The sequence below is a fragment of the Sphaeramia orbicularis genome, chromosome 4 (assembly GCF_902148855.1).
Source record: "Sphaeramia orbicularis chromosome 4, fSphaOr1.1, whole genome shotgun sequence".
NCBI classification, from domain to species: Eukaryota; Metazoa; Chordata; class Actinopteri; order Kurtiformes; family Apogonidae; genus Sphaeramia; species Sphaeramia orbicularis.
In genome coordinates, this window is record NC_043960.1 from 38,432,576 (window position 1) to 38,455,372 (window position 22,797).

Genomic DNA, 22,797 nt, shown 5'->3' on the forward strand with positions numbered 1-22,797 from the left:
CAAGTCGTTATTGTAAATGAGATCTGGTTCTCAACTGACGTGCCTGCTACAATAAAGGTTAAATAATAATCTGAGTTTATCAGTTTGCTCACCTCTTACTAATTCTGCTAGCGTTGTGCTTCTGTGTTATGGATCATGTGTCTCCATATCTGTGTGATGGTGATTCGTCAGGGACTGGCTGAGCCTTTCAGTTTTTTAGTGGCTGTCGTGACCTTCACTTTCAACAAATGGATTCTTTTCCCTCCTTGCTGATCCTGCTGCTGTCACTGCACCCCTCTCTGATTCTGACACATGAAAATCTATTGTGCAATGCAACGGTAACCTTTATGTCATGCAGTGCCATGAATTTTGTCTTCATATTAAATTGTCCCACTGGTGAAAAACCAAGCTTTTACACTCAAAGACTCAGGTCACATTCATGCCACACATGACTAAACCTACATCCAAACAATACTGGCCCTGTTGGGGATTATTCAGCTGAGTCAGCCAACTTTCACTGTGAATGAGCTGAGGATGTTTTTCTCTATCACTTGTGTCACTTCTTTTCCATTTTGTTTCTTTTTCTGTCATTAAAAATGTCTTCCAATAACCTACTCTATATATTGTAACTCCAAGGTTTCATACACAAGATAAACAAAAGCATATCATTATTTTTCATCTTACTCTACATATTTATTCTTGTCTGTAGATGCAATGGGTGTTTTTCATCCAGTGCGTTAACTACTAGGGAATAAATTACAGTTGAAATTACAGAGTGACTTCACTGCATAATAGCCCAACCCTGACCTCAGTCACATAAAACAGTTCAACTCATTATTTATTTTGGAGTCAACAGTCATAGGGTTGTGTTCATATCATGACTAGAAGTTACATTTAGTATGACGTTCATGTTATATTAAAAAAAAAACATGAATAAGTTGGTGTTAGCGCATGTTCTTTAAAAAATGGGGAGTTGCACATTATGCCACCATTTCAGCAATCTATATGAAACATTTTGCTTAATGTACAGTAGTTTGATATTTTTTCACAAGTTTGCCTGCTCAGAATGTCATGTTTCTCTTTGAAACCTTTAATAATAGAGAAAGTTGATTTAGACACTCTTGAGATCTACAACTTCTCTCTCTCTCTCTCTCTCTCTCTCTCTCTCTCTCTAGATAGATAGATAGATAGATAGATAGATAGATAGATAGATAGATAGATAGATATAGATAGATATGTGTATGTCAGCCAGATCAGTCTCTTAATTTACACATAATCTAATATAAACTAAAGTGTAGTTGTTTCCTACCACACTGCAGACAGTAAAAAGAAATATCCATCCATCCATCCATAAATAGCATTAAAGTGGTCCATACGCCCATTGGTGTATGAATGTGTGCATGAATGGGTGAATGTGAGGCTTTGTAAAGCGCTTTGAGCACCATGAAGGTGTGGAAAAGTGCTATATAAGTGCAGTCCATTTACCATTAGAAAGTAATTTGCTGGAATATTGTGACGTTTCTCTAACTTTAATCTCAAATACCACTGCTTTACAAGTAAAATCCATCCAGAATAAAAGTAGTGAAACTTTACCAAGTTTGATAAAGAAACTAACCACTAATAAACACTAATAAAGAAAAATTTAGTTAAAATGCCAGTTGTCTGTAGTTTTCAAGATACAGTTATGAGCCAAAATGTGAAATTCTGAGAATTAATGAATGAATGGGTTTTACTGCTAAGGCACGTTTGTCTCAGAGCTACCAGATCTACTTCAAAACATTGTGTGCACATTAAAATACATTTACTTTTCAGGTTCTTTCCAGTGGAAAATTTTTAAATCTATTGTATAAGTGCATATAAACCAATATATGTGTGTGTCATACACATTAAGAACTCACCTAACCCATACTTTTGACATTTGTTAACCACTTCATCTTATTAATGTATGTAAGATTTAGCACATTTAATCTCTGAGACAGATAATTTCCCCTCCAAAACCCCCCCCCCAAAAAACAGCAACAACATTAAACCTATGATATGAGTTTTGTGGTCATGCATAGTTGACTTATCATTAGACAGGTGGTAAAGTATAGTGAAGTTGTCAGTCATAGCCTACATATTTGGAAACATGACATCAGTAGATGTTGTAATGGACTGTCTGTACTTGGTTCAGTTCCACTCACATGAGTGTCGTGATCTCAGCTCTGCCCTTACACCGTGGGACGGGGCTCGTGGCTCGTGTTGCTGGCCCACGCGTTGTTATCAAGGCCCCCTCGGTGACGTATTTGTCCCCTCTGCTACTAGTGGATCCCTGCCATATTTATTCATGCCGGGCAAGATGGCGGCGATACGGACGAGGTGTTATTGCCAGTGGACATAAAAAGACATTTTATTCAAAATATAAAACTAATTCAAACTCATTCATACGCTTGACCGAATCGTGTGTGTGTTTAAGTCGGAACCAGCGTCGACGTCTTTTTTTACTTCACGTGTTTCAACGTTTTTTCTTGTAAAATGTTCACGTTGTAGCTCGCTCGCTAACCGACCAGCTGGCTAACACAGAGCAGTTACTAGCTAGCTATCTATCACAGCCAAGCCGCCGTGAAGTGTAGAATGGGCGAAAAGCTGGAGCTCAAGCTCAAATCGCCGGTTGGAGCAGAACCTGCTGGCTACCCGTGGCCCTTACCAGTATACGTAAGTGTTACACTTTGCAACACGCCAGTAAAAGATTCCAATTTTGTGTCTGTTTTTCTTTGTTAGCTAGCTCTGGGCTAACGCTGGCTAGTCGGTGTAGCCATAGCACACTTGTCCCAGGAATCAGGTCATACTGGTCGGAATGGTGACAGTCATGGTGTATAAGCCGGTCAAAAGGACAGGTCCGATGTTGGCTTGTATTTTCATCTGTGCTGTTGTAACTTATTCCCTTCAAATCGGCTCGAGCATGTTGGTCTTAATAGAAAGCACAACTGTAGCTGTTAATGCTTCAGGACAACTGAGTCAAGGACTGACACACATATCAAATCACAATATCTTTGGCTCGTTTAAGAGACATACACCGGACACCTATCTTACCTAGCACCATGTCAAGTCTCCCTGTAACTTAGTTATTTATTGACCGGAGCGATGCACGTCTGAAGTGTAACTAATCAATTTGAATGGATCCAAGTCTTAACACAAACGCTCTACTTGTTTGCATTTTTTCTCAGATGCACCATCTACCACTTGCAAACTAGCACAAAATGCACATAACGTTGCAGAGAATCTGTGTAGAGCTTTAATTTCTTGATGGTGCACGCTTGGGAATGGCAGAAATGCATTCCACGCGTGCCTTTTGTGTTTTATTGCATCATGACATCCATATGATTGAGAACAGCAGGTTGTGTTTGTTAGTGTGGACTGTTGCCCCTGATCTATATTTGCTCATGACAGTAGTAGTAATGTTTGCCTTCAGGACCATCATTTCTCGTGTATTTCCACGTCGTACATGTCGACAAATGAGCCACTCACTGAAAACGGAAAGGGAAGCGGTTTCAAGTTTTGTGGTGTCTAGTTTAGTTTAGAATTAAGTCGTCATTTATAGTAATTTTGGTGAGACAGTCATTGTCCCCTGATTTAAAACGAAAAATTCTCAGAATGCTCTGAGTGGGACCTTACTGCATGTCTTCTCTCTGCCCACACGGCATGCATTTTCCACATACTGTAACTTGAAAGTTTTAGTCATTGGGTTAGAGTTGATGTATTTGGCCGCTCCTTTCTGCTTTGACTGACAAAAGTTGTCACTCCCTTTACGCCAAGCCAGAGTCTGATAACAAACACACACACTTCAGTCCCTCCCAGAAGTGAGGCCTCACCCACTTCCTTATGTCATGGTCTGTTGGGATAAACATTAGAAGAGGCATGTCAGGAATTTAATACAGTGTTGACCTGCACCGTAGCTATTTATATTGGGACCAGTCATCTTGCACTGAATTAGAAACAGATGATGCTGACTTGAGTGTGATATTGAGCTTATTCATGTGGTGATCTCCTCCTGTTTTCAAAGGGAAAGACTTCCTCTCTCTGCTCCTCTTCTCTCATGTCCATATGGTCAGCTCTACAGGGTGGACGCATATGAGAGACTGTTTCTGTTTGATCAAGTGATATTTATAGAATTTAAAAGAAATCATATGCCACTATCTGTTTCTGTTGAAGTGCTGTTTTTCACAGCCAATTTAATAATCAGTTTTTACCCTTGTTAAGTTGTTGGCAGGTATAAACTGATCCTACTCCATGTAGATTCATTCTTCACTCCCACAGAGCATAAAGATTGCCTATCTCACCCACAGAGCATGAACACAGTCCTGTCTGTGTTTGCTACACTGTTGTTTTCCTAATCCAGTACCCAGAACCAAGCCCAAAAAGCCTTTCTTTCAGTCTGTGTTATGTGTGTTTTTCTCTGTTATCCCATATGTTTAAATGTTTCCATATGATCGACATTCCTCATGTGGTGCAGCCCCTGTGTGTAGACACAAACCAAGCCTACACTTAGCAGACATACAGTACTGCTGATTAAGTATACTTTACCTATTATTTACAAGGCTGTGATTACTGTAATAAGTGTCTGAGCTTAGCTTTCAGCATCCAGATGTTGTACCACAAATAAAGTAAGCAATGGCAGCTGTTATATTTACCAGCATATCATATAGTTACAGAAGTTATTATGATATACACAGTTTCTGTGCTAGAGTCAGGCTGCTTGCTACTGCAGAGCATTGAGTTTAAGACTCTCACTATAGACATGTGATTTACTAATGTCAAAATTAAACAAACAGACATGCAAAGGCCTTTGCTCTTGTAGTTGCAGTTAGTGTGAAATTACCACAAAAGTACTACAGTAGGTAAGCCATCATTGCTATCCTAAGTTATAGCTGTTGATTTGTAAGATGGTCTCTTTGGATGTAAATAAAACAAGACAGCTACAAAAGCATCCATACTTTGTGGCCAGAAGTACTAGTACAGTACAAGTATCACGTCTGCCTTAGACCTTTTTTCGTCTATGCTGCCAAACTTTACGCAGTGGAGAAGGTTGTGGTTGAAGGGGTTTTACGCCACAAAGCGTCACTCTGAGGTAGACAGAGAATATGACTGTGAGGTGGTGGGGAGAGGAGGAGTCGTACATGCGTCAGTCTCACCACACTGAGGAGAGAGGAGGGTCTCTCCAGTTCTTTTTGTCTCACTCTCGCTTTCAGAGAGTGTTTATTTTTAGCTCCAGCCCTGTGCTGGTGCTGCTGTGTACTGTCTTTGTACGAGCAGGTGACCTCCCCCTCTTCGTCATCTCATACGCTGGCTTACACAGTCTCTTTTTATACAGTCATACAGCTTGTATGTCTCCTCTAATTTAGGGAACAGTGTCCTCCTGCTTTCATGAAGGTTTATACTTCCTATTACATATTAGATCATAGCTATTAGTTGTAAAATACTTGTAACCAGGAGGCTGTGCTGACAAATAGTAAGCGATTTCCTGTGTTAATATGCATATTTGAGTGTGTGCGCATGATGTTCGAGCTTTGGCGGAAGTTTTCATAGTAGTGGCGGCAAATATCGAGCGGGAAGCTGTGAGCTGTTAGCTTGGGTTGTTGTGCCAGGCCTCAAACAGCTGACAAATACCAGGCTTTCCCTCCTCATTCCGGCCCCTTTGCCCTCCCCAGATCTACAGCTCTACTTGTTTTCCCTTTCTTCTGGTCTCCCTTTCCTTTACTTTCTGTCCTTTCCTTTCGTTTCCTCCACCAGAGGCTCTCCTTGGCAATGCATTGGAGCGGGAGGCAGAAAGTGGGTCAGTGGGTCAGCTCAGGCAACAGGCTCAGGCTGCCTGCGCTTTGGATGTAATTTGAATCCTATTAGTTCAATAGAGCACCTCGAAACACTCCAGTTATGATTACCAACTAGACATATCCTAAACAAGACACAACAATTAAATTAATTTAAACATATTTAGATAAGAGGTCCTCTACATTGTAGTACAGTTTGGATCCAGACTACGTTCAGCTGTTTTTTCTCCGATATGGTTTTGATTTAGCCTGGGCTTGAATTAATGAAAAGATTTTCTTAAGTGAGATTGCGGTTGTCTTACATGAAGTTAAATATAAATGGGGCCCCATTGATGCTGGTTTAACTTCTAATTAATACTGCCTTGTCTCTAGAGATATGGCTGATTTTCTGCGTTGAAGTTACAGTAGACGACCAGCACCAGCCATACTGCTCTCTCTACATTTGGATTAAGTCTATTCCTAGCTGTCCTTAATGCTGTGCACCAAAGTACAGTACATATAATATGGACCTAATTTCAATGCTGTACCCTGGGTTTACATTATTGTCCTGAGGAGGTAGTTTTGTGAGACAGAACTGGAGAATCTCCTTGATTCAGCCTGTATGTGTTGTAATTATTGACAGAATATCTGTGTAATCAGTGCAATGTTCACTTTCCATAGAGCTCACTATTGTTTACTAACCTTTCTCCACTGAGATGATTCAGATGTAATACTCAGTCATTGTCATTGGGGCCATTGCAGTATAGTAACATAAAACAATAACTGGGTTTTTCCAGTGTCTCCTTGTTTTTAATGACTTTACATAAGACTGAAGTCTGCTTGCAATGACCTACATTATATTATACAAAGACACAAGATGCTTTCATGGGATATTCTCGCAAAAATACATAGGCTATCCCTTTAATGTTATATTGTGTATTATTATATTCTTTTCATCTTGTCACAGTGTTTCTGAAGTGCATGAAGCTTATTTCTTAAAGGAAAATATTTTCCTATAAAGAGTCTTACAATAGTACTAAAGTTTTCTAAATCATCAATCCTGATCCTCTATCAGATTAGGGTGTACAGACCTGCAGAGACTCTGCTTGTGTTTTCTAATTTTCTGTTTGTTTTGCTGTGTTCAGGACGTTTCTGAGCACTGACCTTTGAACATTGAGCTAGTATCTTCAGTTAATCACTAATAACCTCCTGTAATATGCTTGGACCAACCAATATAACACAGACATCTCAGCCCATTACCTTTAATAGATCAAACACACATAACAGAAATGTGGAAGTGGAAGCTTGTGCTTAGCTTGTATTTAGCCTCAGGAAGATACCTTTAGAGCAAGAGGGAGAGAGAGAGAGAGAGAGAGAGAGAGAGTGTGTGTGTTTAAGAATGTAACCGCTCAGACAGAATCAGGACATACTGTTTTATTTTTCAGTTTCATTTTTTTTTTGTTACCATACTACTTACTCTCCACATACAGTGTATTGCTTGCTGAACCACCTATTTCTCTTTCTATTTGCTGAGTGCAGAGGAGGCACCTAGGTGAAATAGTTCTGTGTATAAACGAAAGCCATAAAATGTTCCATACATTACCTTTAATAGTGCTTGTATTTAACACTTTCAGTGCCATGGGCCGATTAAATCGGCTTTACGTAAACAACCTGTAAAGTGCCACGGGCCGATCAGATCGGCTTTGGAGAACACGCCATATTTGTGTACAAACAAACCATCCACCCCATTTCTTTCTGACATTTCGATGACGTTCTTTCTGTGTCCCCCTTTTGAGACCAAGCAGACGGGAATTTGAGGTCACGCAACCGAATAATATTTTTTATATCTTTTTAATGTTTCTTATTCTCCGGTGTTTCATCAGAGGGAGCCCTCCATGCCGGGGGGGTGTGCTGTGGACTCCGGAGGCCTGTGGCGCCTTCTCTCACTGGGGTCCGCTCCTTTCTGGTGGGTGGGGGTCCCAGTTGGCCCTCTCCCACTAGTTGGGATGCGGGGCTGTGTTGCTGGTGCCTGGTCGCCGGGGTTCGGCGGCTTGCCTCCTGGTGCGGATGGGCTCCCTGAGACAGCGCCTCCTAAATTGATGTTTTTACTTTTACTTGTACATTTTTGTTCTGGTCTACCCGTGCTCAGTCAGTCTTCTTAAGTATGTGGTAAGCTTGTGGGTTTGCATGTATATGTGTGTGTGTGTGTGTGCGCGGCGCGCGGGTGAGTGGGTAGGTGTGGGGCGGTACTGATTTTTTAAACTGGTATGTAACGCACTTTGTGCTACAGTTTTTAATGTATGAAAAGTGCTATATAAATAAAGATTATATTATTATTATTATGAATTATGCAAATTACGATCAATAATGAATCGGCTGGGTCCGGTGCGTTTTGAATCTAATTAGCAATCGGTCGGATGTTACGAGCGGTTTCCTGCAGGATTCTTCAAATATTATAAAAACGACGTGGAAATACTGAAAAACGGCCAAATTCTGGTGGCACTTTTAAGGCTTATTAGCCCCTTAACTGTCTGGCACTTAAAGAGTTTAAATGAAAATTTGTCTATCTGGCACAATTTTTTTTTCTTCTTTTTTGCAATTGCTCTATGTGTGTGGAGATATTCAAATGTGGATTAACACACATTGAACTTGATGTAATTGTTAATTTATCTGTTTTCAGGACAAACACCATGATGCTGCTCATGAAATCATCGAAACCATTCGGTAAATGCCCTTTCCTTCCTCTGACTCACCACTTGTGCCCTTTCACGTTTACACAGATAATAAGTGACTGTGTCAGGTGTAACTTGTGATGAAATGAACTGTGTGAAAATGTGATGTTTATGCATTTTGCAGGTGGGTGTGTGAGGAGATACCAGACCTCAAACTGGCAATGGAAAACTATGTACTCATTGACTATGACACCAAAAGGTGAGTCTAGGGTCATATAAAGTAACATATATGTAATCATAGTCAGCCCTAGTAAAACAAATTGGAATTTGTTTTGTACAAAATCAATTGTATTAATTTCCTGCCTACATATTCTCACAGCTTTGAAAGTATGCAGAGACTTTGTGACAAGTACAACAGGGCCATTGACAGCATTCACCAGCTGGTAAGTCAATACATGGACCAATAATTCTTTATTTTACCTTGTATTTATTGACCTGCGTCTTAAACATGGTGGGTTTTGTGTTGATTAGAATAAATATTTAATCCCTTTTTTTATAGTGGAAAGGGACCACCCAGCCAATGAAGCTGAACAAGCGTCCTTCCAACGGTCTGCTGAGACACATCCTGCAGCAAGTTTACAACCACTCAGTGACTGACCCAGAGAAGCTGAACAACTATGAGCCCTTTTCCCCGGAGGTGTACGGAGAGACGTCATTCGACCTGGTGGCTCAGATCATTGATGAAATGGAAATGATGGAAGATGACACCTTTGTGGATCTTGGCAGTGGTAAGAGTGCTGTACTTTGTTTTTGTCTTTAACACAACAGACAGAGGCTTCTGCAACACAAGTCAGTCTGTCTTCAGATCTGCTAAAGTTTAACTTCACATCGCTCTTAGTCTAAGTCCGTCTACTGCATGACTCTGCAGTAGGTGTCTGACATCAGTAGTTTGTACCTGCATGAAATAAAAACAAAACACTGGTGTAGAACCATGTTAGTTTGGGTTTTGTACTGCTATACTGGCTAATAACATCTGTGTCAGATTAATTGTACTCTAGATCATTTTTGCTTCTTTTCCTTTCATCATACAGTTCTTTCCCATGGGAAAATGTTATCCTGAAGTGTTCTTAAAATGACCAGAATTTCCAGACACAAACAACATTTCTAAAGCCTTAAATGGTGTGACTTAGTTTAATTGTTTGAATATAAATTAACATATTAAAACACCTAACTGAGGCAATGGTTTACCTAGTGAAGATACAGTGGTTTGGCAGACCTCCCACTGAAGGAGGATGACACATCTCTGACTAGAAGGCATTAAATACTTTTTTATGCAAATGTAGCTGTCAGGAACAGTTTACTCCATTAAGGTGCATTAAAGTGGAAAGGCTCAGGAAGCGTATTGACTCATTTTCACCCATAAAATGCTTTTCTTTTTTTCCATAGAACTATGTCTGTTTTTCATTGTGTATTTTCACCACCATTGACTTTTTTCCATCAAAAGTTGTATAATTTAGTTTATATCTCAAATAACATGTTTTAATGTTAAGTATCACTTTACCTATTTAATTGTCATTATAATAATTACTAGTACAGTGATGCTGTTTTTGCAAGCGTTAATGACAGACTGATTAGATAAGAAAGACATGAAAAATAGGGCTGTAGGTGTTGTACAGAATATAAAATAAGTGGATAGAGAATTATAAACAGATTTTAACATACATGATATAGTGGCTAGACTAATAATGTGTATGATTTTTCACTCATTTCCATTTCCAGGAGTTGGGCAAGTAGTGCTGCAGGTTGCAGCAGCAACCAATTGTAAACACTACTACGGTGTGGAAAAAGCGGACATTCCAGCTACCTATGCAGAGGTAACTACATGACTATGTATACAAGTAATATAATACAATGCAGAAGGAGAACCAAGGCAAATTTAAGCTCTAACTCCAGTTACAAACCTGCGCACGTTGGTTTATTACCTCTGATCCCGTATCCAAGACTCTGAAGTCACTTAGTGAAAAGCTGCTTTAGTTCACCAGAAACAAAACAGAAAAAGTCCCTTTATTTGCAAACAAACCATCCTCTGATCCTAATTTTGAAACAGACAATCTGTGAAGTCAGAGCTCCAGGCATATGTTGACAATTGTTTTGTCTTCTGAATGTTTTGGTTTGTTAATGTTTGAAAACTAATACTCAGTTGTTTGTTTCAGACCATGGACAAAGAGTTTAAGAAATGGATGAAATGGTATGGAAAGAAGCACGGGGAGTACACAGTAAGTTGACTTGTTTTTTTATCTGCGTTTACTCAGTTATTAATATGTTCAATGAATTTTAGATCAGCTTGTATTAATAAGTTTTTCTTTTGATTCATTTTTGTAAATATAGTCAGCATTGAGATTATGAGTTTTGAAATCAAGATAATAAATATTAATGTAAATCTGTCCTTGTTTTTGTAGCTGGAGAGAGGAGATTTTCTGTCTGAAGAGTGGAAAGAAAGGATCGCCAACACAAGGTGCTGTGTTTCATCCTGTTTGTGACGACAGCGTTTCATTAGCCAATGTCTCTGTTTTGATTCCCTCTGAGTGACCTTTGGGGATTGTATCTTATCTCTCTCTCTGTGCCCTTGTTTCCTTATTCTTCTCTAAAACATGGTGTTAAACATAAATAAATACACTTGACATTTGATCTACTGTCAGTCATGGATCTAAAATGTTCTCCTTTTTTGTCTATCTTGCAGTATTATTTTTGTGAATAATTTTGCCTTTGGTCCAGAGGTAGATCACCAACTGAAGGAGCGCTTTGCTAACATGAAGGAAGGTCAGTATTACTTAGCATCTGCTTGCTCACAACAAGTAAAGCAGTAATATATTGCCACTTTTTCTCTTGCCATTTACACAAATCCTCCCCGGCTGTCAGTATCCAATAATAGTATCAACTCTTGACGCAGCCTATTCATACCATATGACTCTGGGTTTGAAATGGGAAACATAAGAATATGAGCTCCGTGGCTTACTGCATCCATCTGTGGTTATAATGTTAATATTATGTTTACTTTATGTAGTGATTAAGTGATTGCTGTGTGTATCTCTTTACAGTATTTAGAATGAATTGGAAGTGATTTATTTATAAGTTTTTGCTTTTTTTTTTTCTAGGTGGGAAAATTGTATCCTCCAAACCTTTTGCACCTTTAAATTTTAGAATAAACAGTCGAAACTTGAGTGGTAAGTTCCAAACTATGTGCACTATGTACTATGTATACTTGATGGTTTTTAGATGTAATGTCATGATTTTTTTTTTCTGTCATGCAGACATTGGCACAATAATGCGTGTGGTGGAGCTTTCTCCACTGAGGGGCTCTGTGTCCTGGACTGGAAAGCCAGTTTCCTACTACCTGCACACTATTGACCGCACCATAGTAAGTGCTGAAGCTTTACAGCTGTAAACTGTGATGAATGGATGGGGAGGGTCCAGGAAAAAAATAAATTAGTGACAATCAATAACCAAAGCTCAAGAGATGACAGCAGACATGTTGTTAACAAGCTAAAGAGAGACCACAAAGGGTTATACAGGGTCACCCATCTACAATTAGATAACCCTGATATCTGAATCCACCTGGTATGTTGTTAATGAAATCCCTGGTACCAGTGGATCACTGGTGCCAAAGCTGGCACTTGGCCTTGGAAATGATAGTGAAAGTCTTGTTGTTTGTCACCTTCTGGGCTGCCCACTCTTACAAGTTCATTACCCCGCCCCCCAAAGGGGAGGCCAGGGGCATTGTTTTTGTTTCAGTTTGTTTGTTTCTTTGTTAACACTCTAGCAGCAAACTGTTGGTTGAATTAATATGAAATTGGGTTTATAGATTGCCAGTGACCTAGAATAGATCTGATTACATTTTGGGAACAGTAGGTCAAAGTTCAATTTTTTATGAATTTTTAATATCTTTTTTTCCCCCCTTTACTTATAATGGGTGAAATTTCACATGTCTGGTAGCAGCAAAACTATTGGTTGAATTCATACCAAAACTGGGTTTATAGATTGCCAGTTGATCCGATTACATGTGGTTACATTTGGGAAAAGTAGGTGAAAGTTCAGATTTTTTAGGAATTTTTAAAATCTTTTTTTCTCCCCTTTTCTTAAAATGGGTGAAATTTCAGATGTCTATGAAAACATCAATTTTGTTTCAGTTTACTTCAAACTTGGCACATATATAGAGGCAACTGACATGCTGACATCAGCACAGGTATAGACATGATGACATCAGCTGGATCAATGCCATAATAGGCTAAAATACATGCGAGGGGTGGGGTTTGTTGTGCCTGGCACCACATGTTATGTTCAGAAGTCATTTTGATGGTTAAATAAGTATAAATGAATAAAAGCAAAGGAACCTAAAAAATCAGGACTGAAGAGATTACGCTGCCTGTTTTTTTCCAAGTGCTTCACATCAGGATGCACTTTGGTCAAATGGTAAACACTACAGCCAGTGACCAGCTGACCTTAGACTGCTGTATACCTGTGTTGTATGCTGCCTGCGTATGCTATCTGGAACATGATTCTTTCCACTTGTGAAGTCGAATTACAAGTGCATTGTGGTCAAGTACTTTTGTTGTTGTAGTGAAATGAAACATGGTTGACACACAATTTATCATGATCTGCTACTTGGGTGAAATAGTTTTGTACGTATTAATTCGTCTGCTACAGCATTTTTTATTTTTTACTTTGGAAATAGTTTTTCAAATTATGTACAGGGTTTGCACACGTCTTGAAAGTCTTAAAAAGTGGAATTTGGAAACGCTGTTTTCCAGACCTTGAAAAGTCTGAAATTTTATGTGAAAGTTTTAATAAAGTATGGGAAAAAAGTTTCTTTTGTAGTTGAATAGCAATTTTGATAATGTCTGGAATTTTTATTTGGATAAAGAGCAAGGACCCTGTGTGTATGCTATAAATGTGCTAAATCGTCAGCTAACAGCAGGAGAACATTAATAAAGACGTGTTATATTATTCATGATTAATCCCTTATTGTTCTCCACCATGTTGACTAGTTGAAAAGTTATTTCATCTTGGCAGCTCGTGGATCAGATTTTTTCCCAGTTTTCCAGTGGAAAATTTGACGTGAGGGGGTGTTCATTTACAATTTTCAAGTTCGTAACTAATATTTACCATAATTCCCATAGCACTCAAAGGCAGGAGTATTCTTGTTATAAATGCAGAAAGTAATGAATTACCCTTTGAAAAAACACTTTGAAAACTTAACATGGCCCATGTTGTTTCACATTTCCTTTTTTGTTGTGTTTTTCAGCTTGAAAACTACTTTGCTAGTCTCAAAAATCCTAAACTCAGGGTAAGTAATGTTTTGTTTTAATGCCCACTGTGTTGACAGTATCAGTGTACTTAAAATGAAATGAAACTAAAATGGTTCAACTCCTCAGGAGGAGCAAGAGGCAGCTAGGCGACGCCAGCAGAAAGATACAAAAGACAGTAAAAGCAATAGCACCACACCCACAAAACCCAAGGAACAAAACAAGGTTGGATATCTTTGGATTCAACAGACTCTAAATCATTCATTCTAATTAAAATGATTCCTCCCTTGACATAAACACAGTTAAATCATCATGAGTCTGTGTTTTTGCTGTTGCTCATTACAGCAGGACTCCTGTGGTGAGGAGGAGCGCCCTAGCTTAGTGACGGTGGTGAAGCCCGCGCCCAAACCCCGACGGGCTCGTCTCTTGTCCAAAGGGCGGAAGTTAAACAACAAAAAGCGTGGTCGGCCTAAGAAAGCAGCCGTGAATGCTGCCGAGAAGAAAAACAAGAAGAATCAGAGCGCATTGGATTTGCTACATGCCAAGGACTGTTTTCTGCAGCACCCACTCAGGGTCAGAAAGCACATACAGGCACCAGAAAATAATACATCCCATAGTAATGATATCTTTTCTTTCTATGAATGATAGTCACTTTGCATGTTTGCCTGTCCATCTTATTGTGTACACAGATGCATACCGGCAACCTCAAAGTCCCTTCTACCAGCTACCTCCCAAGGTCCAGCACTATCCCTCTAGTCAACTGCTGCTGAGCCCGACTCCTCCAGGTCTGCAACAGCTGCTAGGTGGGCTCTTACTCTTTTTTACTTCTCACAACTGATGTTCTGAGTCACTGTTGTGTGATTATTGTTGTTTTCTTTATTTTATTATAATACTGGTGCTTTTTCCTGTCTAGAGTCTCACAGAAGGAGATTTTACAGCTGTAATGTCTAAAGAGTTAGATAACACTAGGGTTGGACAACATGGCACAAAACTATTGGATACATTAGCTGCATCCCCATTCCTGTCTGTCTGTGTCAAACATCAACACAGACAGCATTCATTACTGTTTAGAAGTGGAAAATGGAAATGTACCTGCTTATGATGCATTGTAGGTGCCATATTTATTTTGTCTCTGTGACAGGCTCTTAGATGTATGTAATGAGTAAAAATGTCTAAAGCGTATCGCAGTTAGCAACATACATTTTCATTGTAATCCTATTTCAAGATTTTTTTATTGCCAAGTCCAAGATAAACCCTGCTTTCTTCAGTCTGTCAAGTGTCTAAGCTCCGTTTTTTTTTTTGTCAAGACTTAAAACTTTGTCTCTGTTTTTCCCTCTTCACCTCACATGTTTTCACAGATAACATCAAAGTTCAGTACTTACAGTTTATGGCCTACATGAAGACTCCTCAGTACCGGTCTAATCTGCAGCAGCTTTTAGAGCAGGAGAAGGTGAGTGATTATTGCTGCAGGCTTTAAGTGCTTGGTCCAGGTAGAGTTTTACTCCTGCCACTACATGATGCCAACACATAAGGGGCCTGTTTTCACACACATCTATGATCCGAGTGGAACCTTTATTTACGCCATTAGATCGAGTAGATATTTATGTCACGTTTTTGTCCACTCTCACCTGCGTTTGTGTTTTCCTTTTGGTCTCTAGCAAAAACACAGGGACCTGTCTGGGCAGGCGGAGCAGCTCCATTCAGTTTGTCAGTCTCACAAGGACAAGATCAAAGGTCTCTTTCAGACCAAACTAGATGAGGTAAGAAATGTTACATTGCAGAGGAAAAAAAAACTGAGTCTATAATGTTTTGCTAAAACATGTTACATTTATACACAGAGGTGTGTCACATGTCTTCTCTGTTGGTAAATGATAGTGTTACTCTGTAGAAGTGCCTCTAGCTGATACTTAACACTTTCTGCTTCTGTGTGGTGGTCAGCTGGGTGTGAAGGCCTTGACAGTGGAGGACCTTTTGCAAGCCCAAAAGGAGATATCGGCCCACAATTGTCAACTGAAAGAGCAGACTAAGCAGCTTGAGAGAGACATGGCATTGCTGAGAGATCACAGTCTTCTACTGGTGAGACATCAGAGCTGCTAATCTGTCTGTGTAACCACCCTGTTTTTACAGCATCATCTTCAGTGGTTTACACCTGGTACCCTTAATGCTTCTCTGCATCTGTTTAATGGGGGTTGATGTCCTACTTTAGGTCTAGCGTAAATGATAAAATTTGATAATTAAAACTATAATTGTACGTAAAGATGGATGTCATGACAACACTTCTAGTTTGATGGCAAAACATCTTAATAACCTCCTGATAGCTGACTGTAATGTAGGTCATAAATACTGCCACCTCCCTGTTATTTTGTGGGGCTTAAATTAAAAACTAACAACACACGTCCAATAAATTAGGCGATTTGAGCTTCTTAGGTACGTTTCATGACCTAAATTTGTGTTTAAATTGACAACTTTCTGATAAGTTTGCTTTAATAAGATGTTTGATGCTGTTTAACTGGGTGATTGACAGCTTTAATGACCAGTCACGACCTGAATCGTCAGATATTGCAGTTGGGAACCTTCAGGTGGTCAGGGCAAGTGACATCACTGCCTCTATTGTGTTGACTCTGGCTTCATGTGGCCTCACATAGTAACATGGCACCTCACATGGCTGTCAGATGTTGTCTTCATTTTTACAGAGGCCAAGGAGATGGCGTCATAGTGTCCATCTTTATATACAGTATGTGGCTAAACCCTCATGTTGAACTTTTGCTTGTATCTGTTTTGTTTTACAGCTTAAGTCTCGTTGTGAGGAGCTGAAGCTGGATTGGGGGTCTTTGTGTCTGGAGAGTTTACTAAAGGAGAAACAGGCTCTACGTAGACAGATATCTGAGAAACAGAGGCACTGCTTGGAGCTGCAGGTAACCGCGTCCACCTCTTCATCTTCAAACATCCATTTGTAAATACTGTACCTCTACCTCAACGCTTTTTTTTATACCTACATGGGACTTTTCTGCCATCTCTGCCTTTTTATAAAGATAATTAAAGCAGGAAGCTTGTGTAAAATGAAATGCTGTCACAACAGCTCTTCCTGGAAAGAGTGAAAGAAGTAAATGTTTTGTCAGTGGTAGTAGCTCCCTCTGGTGTCTGTTTGTAGATCAGCATTGTGGAACTGGAGAAGAGTCAAAGGCAACAGGAGCTGCTTCAGCTGAAATCCTACAGCCCTTGTGACGGTTCCCCATACAGAAAGAATCTGGAATCACGCTCTTCCACAGACATGGACTCCTCCAAGTTGGGCCTGTCATCTGCCCCCACCCACAATGGTGTCAGTCCAGAGCTGACCATGAATGGCACCAGTTCACCCTGTTTTGATCGTACAAATACCAAGGGCGAGCTTCTTTCTCGCTACCTCCCCATCTCCCCGGACCATGACATCATGCCCGCCACCCCGGATACTCGGCAGAGACAGCACAGCTCCTCCCATGCACTTCCTGACTACACACGTTTCTCCCCAGCCAAGATTGCCTTGCGGAGACATCTTAACCAGGATCCGACTGCCTCTGCTCATTTAAGGGGTCCTGGGCTGACGGCACACAGGTTTGTGGGCACTAAGGGCTTCCAATTTCTGTAAATTGGCCTTTTTATTTTGAAATTGTTGACTAAAACAACTGAAAGTTTAGACATTAAAACGTTACCTTTGTGTGTGTTTTCAGGGGAGAACTAGGTAGTATTAACTCTCCACTTGGAGCCAAACAGAGCTGCCCTTCTCCCAATGCATGTGATGCTCAGAATAATACTCCTAAGAACTCTGAAAGGGTAAGTGCATATGACTGTTAAAGAACACTTTCCTGCCTGCCTCAAATTCTCTCTCACTGCTAACACAAACTTTTTCCCTTCCCCCTTATATAGGGTTGTAAGGAGAAGAGTCCATCTTTTCAGGGTGACAATAGCATTACAAGCCTTCCAATCAGCATCCCCCTGAGCACAGTCCACCCAAGCAAGCTACCGGTCAGCATCCCACTGGCCAGCGTGGTGCTACCTAGTCGTGCTGAGAGGCTGGTGAGATTTGTCTTTCATTACCTTCATTTCACATCCTACTACATTGCCTCTTTCAGGAGTAAAAGGATTTTTTAAATGTGTGGTCAAGTTGATTTATATTGTATGTACTTGAAAATTAAAGTAAATACACTGTAAATCACATGTTAATTATCAGATAAGAATAGAAAATAAAACTGTACTACAATGAACAGGAGTTATATATGAAAAGTATACAGTACATAGAATATGTTAAATATCTTGTAATTTTTGTCTGATTTACTAGATAAATATCACCTAAGTGGAATGTTAAATTGTGTTTGTAAGGTTTAAGATATTGTCTGACTTTTGAAACTGCTTTTGGTATTGTTTGGTCATATTTGGTCTGCTTGATTATTTCAGAGAAGTACACCAAGTCCTGTCTCTCAGACAGGTCAGACAAATGGTAATGACTACTGTTTCTTTTATAATCCACACAATTTTTCATCATTATTATCAATAGTCTGACAAGTTGAATTGACCACATTCCATTTGAATCTCTTTTTGACGTGGTTGACCGATGTCAGTTTGCATCTTGAGCTAATTGTTTCTTTGTCTTTTTAGGATATTCATCCAGCTCAGGGCTGATGAATGGAGGTCCCCACCCTGAGGACCATAATGGTGCTTCTTTATCTCCTCCACACTCCAACACTCCTCTGATAGGACCAATGGGCCGAGGAGGTTCCATCCAGAGTCCACCACTCAGCACTGGAGGTGTGCTTCAGTATGCAGATGGACCACCAAGGATTCTTCCGGAAGATGGACAGGATCCTCGGGGCGAGTCAGACACAGAGCCCCAGGATAGTGAAATGCGAAGGAGAATCTTTTTCTCCTCCTCGTCTTCTTCTTCCTCGTCTTCCTCATCCAGCAGCGGAGGCAGCGCAGCTGGTGGATCACGCCTCCACCATCACACTGGCAACTCAGCCAAGCAGGGATACCATAGTAACCATGGAAACCACCACCACCAGTCCCCGGGCACACAGCACACTCACACACCCACACACACGTCATCATCACACTCCTCTCACAACCTTGGCTCTCAGGAGGGACGCAAGAGGGGGAGACGGAAACGCAGCTCTGCAGGAGCCATCACAGCCAGCGGTTCCCCAAAGAGGAGGTCATTCCCTGGACTCGGCTCCAGTAACCACTCCTCAGGATCACCACTCAACATTAATTCCATGGTGAGCCACAAAAACAAGTAGTTCAACAAGTTTCCCGTTACTGCCTTTCTGCCTGGAATTCTCTGTAGATGACTGTGATGAGATTAGAGTCTGGTTGTTTACACTGTTCATACCAGGTTTCCAATTGGATGCTCTCTGTCCCAACAGGTGAATAACATCAACCAGCCTCTGGAGATCTCTGCCATCTCTTCCCCAGAGCAATCAAGTCGGAGTCCCAGTGGCCCTGACCTGGACCAGCCTCCTATCCTGAAGAGAGAGCGCCCCCTGGAGCTTAATGGCACAGGTCGTTACTCTTCAGCTCCAAGCTCTGATGATGAGGACTCAGGCTATCCTGCTGACAGCTCCAGTTCTCGGTAACAGTTATTGAAATCATGATTAACATTTTTTTGATGGCCATCAGCAAATTTTGTAGTTATCAAGGACACTGATTAATTCTCTATAGAATAGATACACATGTGCAGTAAAAATTAAACAATTTCAAATTATTTATTTATAATAACTTAAACTCCAACACAATGCATGCTGTACGTTTAGGCATATGTTTAATTTTCAAAAAATTCAGGGAACTGCCAGCAGTGTTTTGTTACATAACTTAAAAGTTTAGAAAAAAATTAACAGAAGAAGCCCTTCAAACCTTTTCACAAAAAATAACTAAAATGTAAATATGTATGGGTCCTTTCTAGTCTACCACATAGAAGCACAGGATTGTGGTGTAAATGCAGTTACTTGGAGAGAGGGGGTTTCACCAGAGTTGAGCTTGCTCATTTTTAAATCAGCTTATTTGAGCAGATATAGGATTAAAAGATAATAGCAAATACCATGAAAGATGTTGAATCCTGAATCTGAAAATTGTCTGTCCCCAATTAAGATATGTTGATCGCCGTCCCTCTCCACTAAAGAGCATGTGTGTTTTTTTTTGTTTTTTTTTCTAGAATTGAAAGAAAAATTGCCACTATATCATTGGAGAGCAGAGATGTACCCAGTAGACTTGTAGATAGTGAAAGAGGTAAGAAAAGTAATATTTTAGTTACTCTACAAATCTAATCTTTTACTTCTGCTCCTTAGAGACCTTTTCTGTCTTCTTACAACAGGCAGGAAATCTGGTAGCAGCAGTGGCAACAGCACAGGCAGTGAAGCCTCCTCTTCATCCTCCTTGTCTTCTAACAGTAAATGGAAATCCACATTTTCACCTATTTCGGACCCCAAGCAACCCAGCAGTGACATGAGACAGGGGGGTTCTCCGTTTGGCCTCGGGGGGTCAAGCCGAGGCGCAGATTCTGATTCTGACCATAAACAACATCAGCAGGCGAGGAAAGGGAGTGACGGAGAACCGTCCAGTTACATGACCCCTAACCCCTTCCTCAGTCAGGAAGCAGGGATCCGAGGCGGAGGCAACGGTGGCGGTGTTTCCTCAGGGTCTGGTGGGTCAGAGCAACGGCAGGCCCTGCAGAAACAGAAGACCCCTCGGGACTGGGAGCTGAAGACCGGCAGCAGCCTGGCCAGTCAGAACCTGTTCATTTCAGCAGCTGCCAGCAGTGGAGGGGGTATTCTGAGTGGGAAGGTCGGAGGCAGTCCTGTAGCAGTGTCATCGACCACAGGATCTTCTGTGGGACAGTACTTAGGGTCTCAGTTTCCACTCGGAGGGACCTCAGTCTTACAGTCGTTGTTCGGGGCTCAGACAGGTGGATCCACGGTGAGTGGGTCTACACGACTTGTCAATGGACACTCTGCCCTGGGAAGCTTCTCCAGTGCTGGACTGGCAGGGGGAGCAGCTGGAGGTGAGCATCACTGGTGACAAACTCACCATCATTTCTTCTAAATCCAAGGTTTCAGGTCAGGCTCAGGATTGTTAAACAGCCAGAATGAGGTCTTAGTCTTATCGTGGGGTCATCTTTAGGAAGAGAACTGTGTCTGAGGGGATGGGCCTGCTTGTACAACCAGGTGAGTAAAGGCCCAAAGCTGACCGACTTTCTGACTGACTGACCGACTCTTCCTCGCTTTGATGTGGACTGGCTGCTTGAGTGCTCTAGTTGGAAACACCCTTGGAAAATGTTGCATTTTTGAACAGAATGAATGTGAACAGAGGTAGGAAATCTGGAAAAAATAACAGCCTACAAATATATGATACACCATAAAGTGACGATTTAATGTACCATGGTTGGGGATCATTTCATCAATTCAGCTTCTGCTTATTGTTTACAGTTCCTTTCAGTTCCCTGGTGGCGGGGGGGGGGTTGAATGTGAGATAAGAATAATGTCTTTCTTTTATTTAACGCATGAGCCACAGCCATGCCTTGAAGAACATTTTGAATAATAGAAAAGATAATTCTAGTACAGATAATAAATCTAGCCACTAGTTGTTTAGGAGAAACCTTTCTGGTGCTAAACATGCATCTGTTTGTCTTGTATTTCACTTGTTAAACCATGTTACCTAGATAATCTACATGAGTTGGTTACCAGGCACTGCACTTTGCCTTGCCATCATTTTCTTTTTAAAATAAAACTACACTTTTGAGCGTTTACTGGTGTCTGTTGTTCACACTGTTGTGACATTAGTCATGTATCACAGCTTGTGTTTTAATAAATGAATGAGCTGCTGCGCTGATGTGGGAGGCCTGACCACATATCTATGTACGCCTTGCAGATATATAGCCTTTGTCGGCAATAGTAAAGGAATTATTGATCAGTAACCGATAAGCAGAACCTTTTTCCCCCAAAAAGCCAGTACTCAGGATGTTGGCATCAATTGTCACGTGGAATCGTTTCTGTTTCCAGCCACATTAATGACTACTTAATTTAACATAGGGCACATTGTTCCTTTTGTCATTTTCTCTGGGTGTATCTGTTGGATTTGTTTGACAGAGTCAGTTTACTCTCAGTTTCGCTGTAACGCGGTAACTTAAATGAAATTGGCCTAATGACCTTTTGTAGATTAGCTTCCATTTGGAGTGCACTGACTCTGTTTGCTTTCCATGTGCTTGTCTAAGACTTGCTTGGCGCTATGCACAACCTGGCTCAGTCCTTGCTTCTCTTTGTCTCCCCTCCTTTTGCTCTTTTTGCCACCTCTATCTACTCTCTCTTCCCCCTGTGTCCACTCTCTGGCCCCCCTGCTCCCTACATTTCTGCTGTATGATTTGCAGGTATATTTCACCACGTGGTTCCCTCAGTGTCCTCCCATCAGTTTGGGGCAACGCTGCCCACTTCTGGAGGCCTCAGCTCTCTGCTCAGTCTCTCCTCCTCTTCCTCCACCTCCTCCCAAACCCAGCAGCACACCACTTCCCAACCGGCCTCCACACGCCAGACCTCCGTGTCCTCACCTCTCCCCCTGTCTCTGTCCCAGGCTCAGCACAGCCGTACCCAGTCAGTCCTGCACAGCCCTTCTCCTCCCACGCTCTCGTTGCCCCCTCCACCGCCCCTCCACAGTGTCCCCTCCTCCTCAGCGCCCACACACCCCGACACCCCGTCATCCTCTCGACCAGACGCCCTCCACTCTTCCCATCTGTCCCACTCCTCTCTCCACCACCAGAGAGCACAGTCATCCCTCTCTCTGTCCATGTCCTCCCCCTCTGCCTCCTCTGTCTCTGTCGCTGCTCCCGCCTCCCTCTCTTCGTCCTCACTGTCAGCCTCCTCCTCGTCTCGTCCATTTGCAGTGCACTACTCCCCTCGACTGCCGCCTCCGCCACCAGCTAGCAGCTCAGGTGGTGGAGGGAGCATGTGGAGGACTCAGGGCATGCATGGTACCTACACCACCTCCCAGCTACCCGGCTCCAGACCAAGATAGGGTTTGGGGGTTTGGGATCGGGGGTGG

The 22,797-nt window shown here is 41.3% G+C and overlaps 1 protein-coding gene across 1 annotated transcript; it reads left to right on the top strand.

The window, feature by feature from the left end:
- Positions 1–2,312: 2,312 nt before the first annotated feature.
- dot1l (DOT1-like histone H3K79 methyltransferase) lies at positions 2,313–22,785 on the top strand. Its single transcript, XM_030131917.1, is given in 29 exon segments — positions 2,313–2,673; positions 8,446–8,489; positions 8,622–8,696; positions 8,817–8,880; positions 8,997–9,225; positions 10,217–10,311; positions 10,651–10,713; positions 10,897–10,952; positions 11,178–11,257; positions 11,593–11,661; positions 11,749–11,855; positions 13,740–13,781; positions 13,870–13,965; positions 14,086–14,286; positions 14,289–14,313; positions 14,430–14,543; positions 15,099–15,190; positions 15,399–15,500; positions 15,679–15,816; positions 16,530–16,655; positions 16,892–17,331; positions 17,448–17,550; positions 17,644–17,793; positions 18,172–18,214; positions 18,373–18,989; positions 19,137–19,342; positions 19,922–19,995; positions 20,081–20,767; positions 22,130–22,785. Coding segments are annotated over 29 exon segments (4,860 nt in total). The 5' UTR covers positions 2,313–2,592; the 3' UTR covers positions 22,771–22,785.
- Positions 22,786–22,797: the final 12 nt, after the last annotated feature.